We start from the raw sequence: 14,808 nt of genomic DNA, 5'->3' as shown, positions 1-14,808 counted from the left end.
ATTTTATATATTATTATAAAATCTTATATTTATTTACACCTATTTATGAACATTCATTGATGGGCCACTCCATTATGTACACCTTCTTGTATCTACACTTTTTGTCCATTATCAGCTCCACTTACCATATATGTGTACCTTGTTCTACAATTACAGACTGTAGTCCACCCGTGGAGAGTATTTAAAAACTCCATTCAATACTACTGTGTCTGATCCACAGTTATCACCATGTCAGTGTGACTGCAGTGCTGAGAAGTATCCACCACCCAAATAATACCTGCTCTGTGGTCATCATGTGGGGGTCATGACCACTGAAGAACAGGGTGAAAGATGGGTAACAAAGTATGCAGAGAAGCATATTAACTACAGTTTGTAATTGTAGAACCACAAAGTTCACCTACATGAAAAGTGTATCAGATAAAACCGACAAAGCGTGTAGACACAATGAAGTGTACTTAAGGAAGTGGCTGGTTGGTGTATATCTTACCTGTAAAAATTAAAGACATTTTGGACTGAGAGAAATTGTATGTATTTATTTACGGAAGAGATTAAAAACAGAAAAAAGTATAATAGTCAAAAGTAATAGTACTTGGGGGTGTGCAAGTGATTGCCTGCCAAGTCAGATTTCTTGTTCCATTTGCAGATATGACAGCTTGCAAACATTTTTTGTAGCCAGATAGGAGTCTTTCCATTCTTGTTCTAAGAATTTTCACCCACTCTTTCTTGCAATAAGCTTCTAGTTCTGTGACATTCTTGGACCATCTATGCACAGCATGTATAAGATCTATCCACAGATTTTCAAGTTGATTGAGAGGACAATTCCAAAAACTTCGACTTTCATTTATTGAAGTTGTTCATGGTGGATTTTTGGATTCAGACTACTTCTGGAAATTTCTGTGAAATTGATTCTACTATCTGCCTGGGCAATATGGCTGCCACACAACCCCAAAGCACAAAAGTTCCAATCCCATGCTTAATAGTTGGCAAGGTTTTCTTTTCATCAAATGTTCGTCTTTTTCTCTCAAAAAAAGTTTGTTTCTGATGACTCAAAGACTCCAAGCAGACTATGTTTGTGTAAGCAATGCTGCACAGTTGGATAGTGCCTCACATCTATGCCAGCTATGTCAGCTATAGCTTCTAGCTCCGCCTTTGCTGTCATACAGCGGTTTTGCTTTGCCTTTCTGGCCATCATTCAAGCAGTTCTACCAAGGTGCTGGGTATCACCACTGATTTCCCAAACTGATTCGATTCTGATTCACCATGTCACAATTCGATTCGCTTGTTCCGCAAAAATGGTGCAGTGAGCCGTAACTGTAACCCTCTCTGTCGACTTAAGTAAAGTTGTGATGCAATGTTTGCGTAAAGGTTTGGAATGGCCACTTCACTCAAATGTGTGGGTCAAATATAAACGTGGCTCCAAAAACGAGGTTATGGAAGCCATTGTGTACATCATTGCTGTATGGACATATATCCTTACACATAGAAGTTACCAGAGCCTTAGAAATTTTTGGCACAGGAAAGGTAATTTCACAAATGCCTTCACTAGTGTAGATTGTTTGGAGTTTGACATTTTTTGAATATCAGGGTGGTGCTGCCGTTACTCACATTTGTGGTATTCGTACAATATTTCACCTCCATGTTGCACAGCTGACACATGGCTTTGCTTCTGTCTAATAAGTTCATAAAGTTCTGATACATTACTACTGAAATGGTGTAATGTATGAATGTGTACATAGTGTATATTACCTTATCTTTAAGTTAGAAGCTATGCGTATGACTCTGGGGGTAGAACTCAGACTCTTCTCTCTTCCACTCAAGGTGTCAATCAGAACCAGCCTCCGTGTGAGGTACCAGCTATTCATATTCGTGGCTAATATCAAAATTAAAAATTTTAAATAAAAATTAGAAGTGAACAGTCTATAGGTAAATTATGTTGAATACATAGATATACACAAGGTTACGCCTTTACAATGAACTCTTTGCCTTATATTTTTATGTTTAACTAAAGAGATACAGTCTTTGAAAAATTATATTGTAATCTTATAAAGAATAATCAACATTATTCTTTAGTCTAACTGAATTTTGAAATTTTGAAATATTAAGTGCTTTAAAGTATTTTATTGCCATAATTTATAAATAGCACTGTCAGCCATTTTGGTGGGGATTTGAAAAGGAAAATGTGCTAGATCACAATAATGTTCTAGGATGTTCTGCTGCCAAAGTGAACACTTATGCTGACTCATTTCTTTAATGTCTCAAACCAACTTCACTTGAGCTAATATAGTAAAGGAATGGCCCTTAAGACAGCGTTGGGGATTCAATCTTGAGGCAGTGTTGACCAAGTCATGTTAAAAACAAGTTTTGAAGCAGGTAGTGTGAGTTTCTGCTGTTAGGAAACATGACCATAAACAACTGACAGTCAAATCACAATTCACAAGTAACTGACACTGACAATCATATCAATATAAAATCTACATCAGTCTATATTACTGGTTATATGAATTTTAGCCCCTTTGTACAGTATCAGCTATGGAATATTATTATCGATTGGGCCCTAATCCAGAATGCCACATATTTAAAAATTGGAAGCCTAGAGTAAAATAATTAAAAATGTTAATACAACAACAGATCTCGGACTTTTGAATGGCAGTGAACTGTATGTTACCCTGGTTGACAAACTGGCCGTTGAACTGCAGGTTGAGGTTTAGTATAGGCACTGCCAGGAGTCGCCTATCTCCCTGAGCCTTCTGTTGAACCAGGAAGATGTCATAGAACAGAGGCTCTGACTGACCAGCCAGGAGGTCAGACACAGAGAGGACGCACTGTGGAGAAGGAACATGCTTAGTAAAAACATGCAAATCACACTCAGTATTTACAGACAGTTAAAACAGATACTCACATTCTGCTTGTAGGCTGTCCCAAAGATGTAAGCAGCCTGTTCTCTGATTAACGTGTCTGGACAGAGCTACAAGTAATAAAGAGCCAACGTGGATCACCAACATATTAAAATATTACATTGGTAAAAAAATGCAGAAATATGAGGGTGACAATATAACTAAATAAATTTTGCAATGCTGGAATTACTTACAATGAATTATAAGAAATTTCAATAAAGTATGGGCTCATTTTTGGCCAAAAAAAAGAAAAAGAAAAAAGATTTTGTGGGTAAAATGTAACATGGATATTTTAAGTAGTTAAACATGGTCAAGTAGAATGTGCTTTTGGTCATCTTGTCTTTCCATAACATTATATGCAAATTTTGACTTCAATTTGATATATATTTCATGAGATTAACCTTGTGGAGTGCTTTGTAGCAAAATGCTGTGTTTACATATTGCTGTTGAAAAAAATAGAAATATACGATGTTCCATTCCTCATAGCGGGACACAAACGCAGACAGAACGCTACCATTAAAACGGTGCCATAGTGACAGTATTAGGGCAAAATTGGGTGATTAACAGAGGAGCGCTTCAGAGGTGCTGATTGTTAATTCAAGACAAATGAAAGTGAGGAGAATTCTCTCTACTCTTTTTGTTTTTGTTATATAATACTGGGACTTCAACAATGAGCTGTACAGCACCCACAGCTTTCATTTAAATTAACATCCAGCTGACAGCAAAACATAGGAAAAATGAACTGTTTATGGAACATTCCACCAACTGCTGTTGCTATCAGCAGTGGCAGAAAAAAAATGTTTGTTCTTAAGAAACGTCCTAAAAAAAGTCTATGTCAGATTCACGATGTGTTCTTAATCTGCAGAACTGTTCACATCATTGTGCTCTGAAGAAGATTCTGTGTATATTCTGTTCCTACCTAAGAACAAATCCCAAATAAGAAAACACTGGTGAATGTCAGAATCTTCATAAAAACTGCATATGTGAGTTTAATGGTTGGTGAATAAAGCCCAGTGTCTACTCTACAGCAATCTGAAGTTGCCAATATAACAGCACGGCAACTAGTGAGTGTAATACCCACAGCTGCTGTCTGAAGCTACATTCCTAAAACAGACTTATGTACCTAGAGTAATGCATACAAAAAAGTTCCAGAAAGTCCCTGTTGCTATGTGAATGTGGGTCTGCGTACCATATATGGTAATTGGCTCAGAAAGCTCTTGCTGCTGACCTCAAGCTGATCTCATGCAGACTCTGAAGTGTAGGTGTATATGTGAGAAATGTGAACTAAACATCTGTGCATGATGTTTATGTCTGAAGTGTACATGTGTTTGCCTATCATATGCACTTTATCTCTAGCTGAAACCACTGAATTTAACTGAATCCTTCCAAGTGTAAACAAAGTTCATGCTTTCATTTGAAGCAAAAATGTTAGCCTTGCTTACATGCTTAAATGCCAACACTTAAGGAAAAAAGAAGAAAAAATGTGTTAGTTTATGCTAATCTAGCTTTCCCCCTACTCTTTCTATTGGTTGTATTACCCTATTGTTTAAACAGATGATAAAACAGATAATATTTCAGGATTCTGACAAGTGTTCATCAATAAAATAACAATATTCCATTAAACAACCCCTACTTCATTATGGTACCAAATAATAAACAAACCCTACACTGTTAGAAATAAAGGTGCTGTGCAGGTACATGTTTAAGGTACAAACAATGTAAATGTACCCTCAAAGGTACATCAGTGGTTTTAAGGTCCAATTGTGCACCTTAAATAAGTTTTTCCAAGTGAAAAGTACATATTTGTACCTTTTCATAACCTAATGTTTTAAAACAGAACAATAAAATACAATAACAAGAAAAGAACAATGAAGAACAATACCAGGACCCAGTTTCCCTCACCCGGATTAGGGTTACCGGTGCCTCACCCTGGAGCCAGTCCTTGGGGAGGGGCTCTTCGGCGAGCGCCTGGTGGCCGGGCCTTTAGCCATGGGTCCCGACCGGGCTCAGCCCGAATGAGCTACATGGGACCACTCTCCCATGGACCCACCACCTGTGGGAGAGGCGCTTATGGGGTCCGGTATAATGTGGATTGGGTGGCGGCCGAAGGCGGGGGCCTTGGCATTCCAAACCACGGCTACTGAACATGGAATGTGACCTCTCTGGCAGGGAAAGAGCCTGAGCTAGTGTATGAGGCTGAGAGATACCAACTAGATATAGTTGGGCTCATCTCAACACATGGCAGGGGCTCTGGAACAGACTCTCTCGAGAGGGGATGGACTTTATTCCACTCTGGAGTTGCCCAGAGTGAGAGGCATCGGGCAGGAGTGGGCTTACTCATAGCTCCCCAGCTCAGCGCCTGTACGTTGGGGTTTTCTCCAGTGGACGAGAGGGTTATTTCCCTGCGCCTTCGGGTCAGGGAACGGGCTCTAACTGTTGTCTGTGCTTATGCACCGAATGGCCGTTCGGAGTACCCGGCCTTCTTGGAGACCCTGGAGGGGGTACTGGAAAGTGCCCCCTGTGGGGACTCCATTATCTTGCTGGGTGACTTCAATGCTCACATGGGCAATGCCAATGAAACCTGGAAGGACGTGATTGGGAGGAACGGCCTTCCCAATCTGAACCCGAGTGGTGTTTTGTTATTGGAGTTCTGTGCTCGACACAGTCTATCCATAACAAACACCATGTTTGAACACAAAGGTGTGCATAATTGCACATGGAATCAGGACACCTTAGGCCACAGCTCGTTGATTAAGTCTGTAGTTGTGTCATCGGATTTGCGACCATGTGTTTTGGACACCCGGGTGAAGAGAGGAGCGGAGCTGTGAACTGATCACCACCTAGTGGTGAGTTGGATCAGATGGCGGGTGAAAATACCGTACAGACCTGGCAGACCCAAACGAGTTGTGAGGGTTTGTTGGGAACATCTGGCAAAGGAACCTACCAGAAAGATCTTCAACTCCCACATCCAACAAAGCTTCGACCACATACCGAGGGAGGCCGGTGACATTGAGTCAGAGTGGGTCCTGTTCCGTGCCTCCATTGTCGATGCAGCAGATAAGAGCTGTGGCCACAAGGTCGTAGGTGCCTGTCGTGGCGGCAATCCCTGAACCCGTTGGTGGACACCTCGGGTAAAGGAAGTGGTCAAGCTGAAGAAAGAGTCCTATCGGGCCTGGTTGTGGGACGCTAGAGGCAAAAGATGGGTACTGAAAGGCCAAGCGGGTCGTGGCTTTGGCGGTTGCTGAGGCAAAAACACGGATGTGGGAGGAGTTTGGCAAGGCCATGGAGAAAGACTATTAACAGGCACCGAGAAGGTTCTGGCAAACTGTCAGGTGCCTCAGAAGAGGAAAGCGGTTCCCGACCAACACTGTATACAGTGGGGCTGGGGGCTGCTGACATCAACTGGGGACATCATTGGATGGTGGAAGGAATACTTCAAGGAACTTCTCAATCCCACCAACAATCCTTCCCTAGAGGAGGCAGAGCTTGGAGATCTGAGCGAGGGTCCGTCCATCACTTGGGCTGAGGTAGCCAAGGTGGTTGGAAAACTCCTTGGTGGCAGAGCCGCCCGGAATTCCTGAGGGATCTGGATGTTGTAGGGCTGTCTTGGCTGACACACCACTGCAACATCACATGGACATCTGGGGCGGTCCACCTGGAATGGCAGACCGGAGTGGTGGTTCCACTTTTTAAGAAATGGGACTGGAGGGTGTGTTCCAACTATTGGGGGATCACACTTCTCAGCCTACCTGGTAAGGTCTATGCAGGGGTACTGGAGAAGAGAGTTTGACCGATGAATCTCAGCTACAAGAGGAACAATGCGGGTTTTGCCCAGGTCGTGGAACACTGGACCAGCTTTTTAACCTCACCAGGGTCCCGGAGGGTGCGTGGGAGTTCGCCCAACCAGTCTACGTGTGTTTTGTAGATTTGGAGAAGGCATTCGTCCCTCAGGGGATCCTGTGGGGAGTGCTCCAGGAGTACGGGGTGAGGGGCTCATTGTTACGGGCCATTCAATCCCTGTACAAATGGAGCAGGAGCTTGGTTCGTATAGCCGGCAGTAAGTCGGATTGGTTTCTAGTCAGGCAGTAATGCGGACCCTATACTGGTCCATCATGGTGAAGAGAGAGCTGAGCCAGAAGGCGAAGCTGTCAATCTACGTTCCAACTCTCACCTATGGTCACGAGCTTTGGGTAGTGACCAAAAGAACGAGATCGCGGATACAAGCGGCCGAAATGAGCTTTTGCCGCAGGGTCACCGGGCTCTCCCTTAGAGACAGAGTGAGAAGCTCTGCGATTCGGGAGAGGTGTGGAGTAGAGCCGCTGCTCCTCCACGTTGAGAGAAGCCAGTTGAGGTGGTTCGGGCATCTGGTAAGGATGGCCTCTCAACGCCTCCCTAGGGAGGTGTTCCAGACATGTCTGATGGAGAGGAGACCCCAGGGAAGACCCAGGACAAGTTGGAGGGATTATATCTCTCGACTGTCTTAGGAATGCCTCGGTATCCCTCTGGAAGAGCTGGAGGAGGTGGTGGGGGAGAGGGAGGCCTGGGCCTCTTTGCTTAGGCTGCTGCCCCCGCGACCTGGACTTGGATAAGCGGTTGAGGATGGACGGATGGATAGATGAAAAAGAAAAAAATGGGGTCTGTGGAGTCAGTACAACTTAGAGAATATACACTGCTCAAAAAAATAAAGGGAACACTTAAACAACACAATATAACTCCAAGTAAGTCAAACTTCTGTGAAATCAAACTGTCCACTTAGGAAGCAACACTGATTGACAATCAATTTCACATGCTGTTGTGCAAATGGAATAGACAACAGGTGGAAATTATTGGCAATTAGCAAGACACACTCAATAAAGGTGTGGTTCTGCAGGTGGGGACCACAGACCACTTCTCAGTACCTATGCTTTCTGGCTGATGTTTTGGTCACTTTTGAATGTTGGTGGTGCTTTCACACTCGTGGTAGCATGAGACGGACTCTACAACCCACACTAGTGGCTCAGGTAGTGCAGCTCATCCAGGATGGCACATCAATGCGAGCTGTGGCAAGAAAGTTTGCTGTCTCCAGAGGCTGGAGGCGCTACCAGGAGACAGGCCAGTACACCAGGAGATGTGGAGGAGGCAGTAGGAGGGCAACAACCCAGCAGGATTTATTTGGTATAAATGTCTACAGTTCATGAGGTGTGTGATCAGAGTGCTGGTTTACCTGCAAGTTCCCTCCGCCAACACTTTCCCATCTGATAAACTCTCCCTGTGCCGTGTACACTGCAGCCAGTAGCTCGATATTAGTGTTCTAAGGACACACACACACATCCATGATCTCTTCCACCGAGCTATGTTTTACTGTAAAAGCACATATCTCAGCAAATACTGCTTGACCACATACAGTCTACCTCTAAAGCAGGCCAAATTTACTGCACAATTTCTCTTTACTTGCCTAGTTGAATATATTGCCAAAAAAACTGGCATAACTTTGGACAACTACATTTTTCTTATTTATTTATTTAGATCTTTCAATATATTAAATATAGCAATTAAACAGTAATTGTACATTATAATAATCAGAAGTGTGCTCTCTGGAGAGGATGTCTGCTTATTTCATGTGAATGTTTTAACAGTTTCTGCTTTTCTCCAATATGTTGAACTTAGCAAACACATGAAAATGTGCAGGAAAACACCATATTTAAGTTTGTTAATTTGAACTGAGGTTTTCAAACTGTACATAAAAGGTAAGAAAATGCTGTTTAGCACATGATCTTCTCTTACCTTATTTGTACCTTTGAAGCTGAAGCCTACCGGCAACGGCTCAGACTGTAGAACTCTTGATGCCAGTCCTGGCTGGTCTCCGTAATACAGCCAGGGCATGTTAATCCTCCTGAGAAAAGAGAAAAAAAAAAAACGTAAAAATACTTTTATAAATATGTATGTATGTATATCTATACATACTACACATAACCCTATGTGTTAAGCTTGGAATTCTATATGTATTATATTGGTCTATATAGATGACATCAACATTGTATTGTGCTATTTGTAAGCTTTTACATTTTAAAATTTTACATTTACATTAACATAACTTGGATGGTACTACCAAAATACTGAAAGAAAAAAAAAAAACGAATAATTTTTTTTTATTGGATGAATTATTGCCATAAAAAAGACTGAACAGTATTTTCTAGTGGCAGTGCACAATAAGCAGTGTATCTATGATGCATGTATATACCAGTAGGGGATGTTCTGGTTGTTGCCCTGGGCTGCAGTGGCTCTGTAGATGGTGTTGTAGAGGCCGCAGGCATCGTTGATAATAGTGCTCATGGAGTGCATATTCAATACACACATATTCCCCAGAGTCTGGCAGGCTGTCAGATTGGTAAAAGACTATAGGACAAATCAAAATCAGTGTTAAGTCACATGATTTTATGAGCGGTGTAAATCTCTTACCTCACAATGATAAATCTTAAATTCACCACCACTTGACCATCATTTTGGCACAATTCCCAGAAAGTATTCACACTGTAGACACTGAAAACACAAACGTTTTTTTTTTTCTTTCATCATTTTTCTTTCATCTTTTAGTTTTGGCCAAAAAAATGCACCTTTTACTTAATTACTGTTCTAATTAGGGCTGCATCAGTACTGATACTGGTATCAGGTATCAATACCATGCTCATTTACTTGCTAATGACCAAATGACTCTGGCAGTAAGTGAGAGTCTGCTTGCACAGTGAAGAGTGCACATGCTGTGGGGGTCATACACAAAGTCAATGGTAATTTTAAACATTCCAATTTGGCATGTTCCAGTAAGGTATACAATGTGTGATTTTAGCCCATTTTAAAGCACGCACAAACACAATCACAACCACTTCCCCAATATGGGTGAACACACAGTGACTAACAGACCAATCAAAAAGTCAACATTTGCGGTACCAACATCCATATATTCCAATGTTACTCTGTTCGACTGAATAGTGCTGTGAGGTCATTTGTAAGGCGTTTCTAAAATAGATTGTGGAGAACCATGTACATTACTGCCTGCTTTTAGTTTCAGGGAACAGTGTAGCATGTCTGTAGGGGCTGTGCTTCTCACACCATGTCATTCAGACCAAACGTTTATGTACAGTGTGAGCATCTAAGGCTTTGTTCATCACAATGATTCAAACATAAAGTGTGCATTATTACTAGGTAAGATTTCTAAAATTGCACTGTGTATGCCTGGCTTTAGAAGACATTCAACTACAGCTTAACCAACCAATGAAAAGACTTCAATAAGACATAAAACTTGACAAGTGAGCTCCTCAGATTAGCCTCAGATGTGATTCCTGTTCTCACTGTGCTATAGAGACTGTTGTTAAGAAAGAAAGCATGAGAACAAAACTATGAATGTTCATACTTAAAGCTGTAAACATGTACGTGTACGCCGTATGTAAGAACTGATCTTAATGCTTCCAATTTTATTAAACTGCAATTGATTCTAACATTCACAATGCAATGCAGTCATGTTCTGATCCATGCTCTGAAAACACTAAAACAGCAGTGTTTTTTTCACAAAATCCTATAGCTTAAAGCACGGTGCCCAAAATGTGGGCCGCAGGCCAATGGTGGTCCATGAGGAAGTTTGATTCAGACTATCAGAAAATTACCCTAACCCCACCCCTTCTGACAGTGAGAAATCAAAGACATACAATATATAACTTATATATATTATATAATATTCCTTTAAAAATGTATTCTTAAAATGTAGCGTATTGCATTTTGGCCCAACAAGACAATAAGTTTACACACTGGGCCCAGTTTAATAGGAATAGGGACAAAATTTAAATCAAGTTTTCCATTTGCAGATGTAGTCACAACCAGTCAAGACACGTTTAAGCCTAAATGTTGCTTCTGTAGTTTAGCAAGCTACTAGGCTAACACTGTTAACACTTTTTGGGGGGATTTTTTACCCAACTCTCTCCCCAATTATTTTGAAAAAGAATTATTAGTCATTTCCAATTCCACCCGCTAGTTAGGACTTCCCCAATCACACGATACTGTCAATGCTAGGAGGGTGAAGGTTAGCACAGGCTTCCTCTGAGACCTCTGAAAACACAACTTCTTTTTGAACAGCTGCGCTGAGTAGCTTTGCACTGAGTGATGGGGGGAGAAGGAGCGAGGCCAAATGTGCTCTCTTGGACTCCCGGTTACAGATAACTGTAGCATCACTCGCAATCTCCAGATGATAGGGTCAACGCTTACACGGTTGCGCCACTCGGGAGCCTATTGTTAACACTTTTAAAAACTGTATTATTACAATTTGGCTCAAAAAGACAATAAGTTTAGACACTTCTGACACTATGGGCCTGGTTTTAAAGGTTTTAGGGACCTAATTTGGGAAGTGGGTGAGTCAAATTTACCAAGTCTTCTACTTCCAACTCTAATCAAGCCCAAGCATTCTTTAGTGAGCTATGAGGCTAACGTTGCTAACAAATACTAGAACTCAATTGTCCCCTAATAGCCCAAAGCATGTCAGTAAAATTACATCTCCAAAATTTCTCTAAACTTGTTCAGACTGCATCCAGATCTTCATTAAGGTTGCACGCACTTGAGAATGTGGTTTACAGCATAGTATAACTTTTTGATGTATTAAGTATCTGAAAGTATTGCATTGCTAAGGCTTATGAACAGCTCTGTCCACAATTTTGGAGGGTCTGTAAAGAGACATGCATCAGTTCGTAATGATTTTCAGGCAAGTTCTGCTGCCAAAGTTGCCAGCTGTGTTCCTTGAGCTTGAGCTTCACATGCATGCACATCACATAGACAGATTACGTGTGAATTTTCTGTGACTTGCTTATGTGGTTTCTGAAATTTTTTTTAAGAGTGTGCTTCTTTTTTAGGGTTAAAAGTATTTTAGAAATCACCCCTTTCTTTCCTACACAGTAAACACTGGTACAAAACTACAGAAATTATCAAATAGTAAGAGAGAAATAATCAAATAGTAAGTCTAGTCACTTAATGAGATGGCTGGGTCTGCATTCCTTAGCAAGCACTTTATCACAAACCATACATCTTTAGCCCTGTGCTAAAAACATTTAAGTTTAGCACTCACTCTGATAATTCAGTCAAGACCCACCCATCAGTAATGAGCTTACCCAATAGAAGTTTATAATCAATCGCTATTTTCTTCAGGGGACTGGAACAAAAGTCAAGCAGGTATGGGTGACCCTGATTTGAGGTGGTTTTGAAAGGACCGTATAGTTCAATAAAATGTTAATGTTATCTGGTTAATCTGTTTTTTTCTTTGTAACTCTGAGCAACAAGTGACAGTATATTGACTGAGGAACATTTCTCTTTTCAGTATTTTTCATAGCTTGTATTTTTCTTCCTATTTGCAAAACCATAAGTGTACAAGGACAAACAATGTGAGAAATAAGCATCAGAGCATCACTCGCACATCAAATTTTAAAAAGTGTGGGCTGTAATAATCAGATCGCCACCCAAGGGACTAAGTTTCCATATGGGGGAAAAAAAACATTGAAGGTACTTCAACTTTCTTAAAGCTACACTATGTATTTTTGAGGATTTTGGGGACCTATCTGGTGGAAATGTGTAATTGCATGCATTGTGTGGACATTTTGTAAAATCATGTGTGCTTCTGAGTCCTTCCCCAATTAGATGAATCTGGTGATTGCAAGCTGCATGAAAGTCTAAACTTAGTGAACAACATGTCTTCCACAGATGTTTATCAGTCAATTGAAGTAAAAATAAAGTTTCAGATCCTGCATGAAGTAATAAAGAAAAGAAAAGGAACATTATACCAACAGTAAAATATTGTGGTGGTAGTGTGATGGTCTGTGGCTGTTTTGCTGCTTCAGGACCTCGAGGACTTGCTGTGGTAAATGGAACCATGAATACTGCTGTCTACCAAAAAAATTCTGAAGGAAAATGTCCGGCCATCTATTTGTGACCTCAAGCTAAAGAGCTCTTGGGCTCTGCAGCAGGACAATGATCCAGAACACATCAGCAAGTCCACCTCTGAATGACTTGAGAAAAACAAAATTAAGACTTTGGAGTGGTCTAGCCAAAGTCCTGACCTGAATCCAATTGAGATGCTGTGGCATGACCTTAAATTGGTGGTTCATGCTCAGAAACCCTCCAACAATTCTGCAAAGATGAGTGGGCCAAAATTCCTCCACAGCGCTGTAAAAGACTCATTGCCTGTTATCGCAAACGCTTAATTGCAGTGGTTGCTGCTGTAATTATTAGGTTTAGGGGCAATCACTTTTTCACACAGGGCCCACTAGTTTTGGATTCCCTTACTTTTTCCCTTAATAATAAAGACCTTCATTTATAAACTGCATTTTGTGTTTACTTGTGTTATCTTTGTCTAATATTTACATTTGTTTGATGATCTGAAACATTTAAGTGTGACAAACATGCAGAAGAAAAAGAAATCAGGAATGGGGCATACACTTTTTCACACCACTGTAATAAAGACTTTGTGAAAAAAAAAGTCATTTTCATGAAACTAAAATTTGCATGTGTTTGCATGTGTGTTTATGCACACTTACCAGACATGCAGCTGCAGAGGAATACAGGAAGCCAGAGAACCATACAGATGGAACAGCAAGGCCCTAAACCACAAAGGTTATTTTATAAGCAGCATTTCATTCAACCTCATATGTGACCTCCCTGTATTAACTGCAGTTAAGTGCAATTTAAACAAATACATGCTAGGGACATCAAAGACAAATCTGGCACTTGTACACCTACTTATTAATGCAGTTATCTAATCAACCAATCATGTGGCAGCAGTGCAGTGCATAAAATCAAGCAGATATGGGACAGTAGCTTTAGGTAATGTTCAACCATCAGAATGGGGAGAAAATGTCAGCATTTTGTGATTTTGACCAAGGATAATTGTTGGCTCCAGATGGGCTGGTTTGAGTATTTCTATAACTGCTGACCTCCTGGGATTGCCATGCATAACAGTCTCTGGAGTTTACTCAGAATGGTGCAATAAAGAAAAAACGTCCACTGAGCAGCAGTTCTGTGGATGGAAACGCCTTGTTGATGAGAGAGCTCAGTGGCCAGACTGGTTCAAGCTGAAAAGTGAAATTTTAAGGCTGATGGACTGCAACAACAGAAGACCATCTCAGGTTTGACTTCTGTCAGCCAGGAACTGAAAGCTGAGGATGCAGTAGGCATTGGGTCACCAAAACTGGACAATTGTAGACTGGAAAAATGTATGTAGTCGAGTCTTTCTAAAAATGTATAGACTGATGAATCTCAATTTCTGCTAAGGCACCTAGATGGTAGGATCATAATTCAGCATCATCAGCATGAATTCATGGACCAAACCTGCCTTTAATACCATACCTGTTAATACCAATCAATTGGCTTGAATGCCACAGACTACTTGAGTATTGGTGCTGACATTGTGCATCTCTTCATGGCTGCATTTAACCCATCTTCTAAAGGCTACTTCCAGCATGATAATGCACCATGTTACAAAGCAAAAGCCATCTCAAACTGGTTTCATAAAATCCAGTGTTCCTCAGAGAAGACCTAACGATTTCTGGGAACTAAAAATGCATGTCTGTAATTTTTCAATGAATTTAATTTCAATGAAACAGAATTGTGCTTGTATTTAAATGCTGTAAGTACTAAGGCCTTTACACTGAGCACAATTTATTTGTGCAATTTATTCAGACCAGACTAAATGAATTCAATGTATCTAAGTTACTAGCATACCAAAACACATTTTTTTTTGGATGACAATGATAAAACAACACTATTTTAATATCTGTTTGTTTTTTGCAAACTTTAGCTAGCAACAAGAACTCAATCATGGTCGCCTGATGGCATGATCACGAACGTCAAAAGGAACGAGAATCTCGAACAGGAGCTCAAACTGGGATAGGAACATCGAGTTAAAGCC

The 14,808-nt window shown here is 40.9% G+C and overlaps 1 protein-coding gene across 3 annotated transcripts in view; it reads right to left on the bottom strand.

Annotated features, from left to right (window-relative positions):
• Nucleotides 1-14,808, bottom strand: part of tmem67 (transmembrane protein 67) — a 55,970-nt gene that overhangs the window by 24,949 nt on the left and 16,213 nt on the right. For all 3 annotated transcript variants that reach the window (XM_017704026.2, XM_017704027.2, XM_037533780.1), the window contains 7 exons: nt 13,439-13,501; nt 9,115-9,269; nt 8,658-8,766; nt 8,098-8,184; nt 2,900-2,965; nt 2,666-2,822; nt 1,747-1,870 (listed from right to left, as the gene is read on the bottom strand). In XM_017704026.2, the coding sequence (XP_017559515.1) occupies nt 1,747-1,870; nt 2,666-2,822; nt 2,900-2,965; nt 8,098-8,184; nt 8,658-8,766; nt 9,115-9,269; nt 13,439-13,501 (761 nt within the window). The remainder of the gene's footprint in view (nt 1-1,746; nt 1,871-2,665; nt 2,823-2,899; nt 2,966-8,097; nt 8,185-8,657; nt 8,767-9,114; nt 9,270-13,438; nt 13,502-14,808) is intronic.

The sequence above is a fragment of the Pygocentrus nattereri genome, chromosome 24 (assembly GCF_015220715.1).
Source record: "Pygocentrus nattereri isolate fPygNat1 chromosome 24, fPygNat1.pri, whole genome shotgun sequence".
Classification (NCBI taxonomy): Eukaryota; Metazoa; Chordata; class Actinopteri; order Characiformes; family Serrasalmidae; genus Pygocentrus; species Pygocentrus nattereri.
The sequence above is the reverse complement of the archived record's forward strand: the minus strand, read 5'-3'. Positions and strand labels throughout refer to the sequence as shown.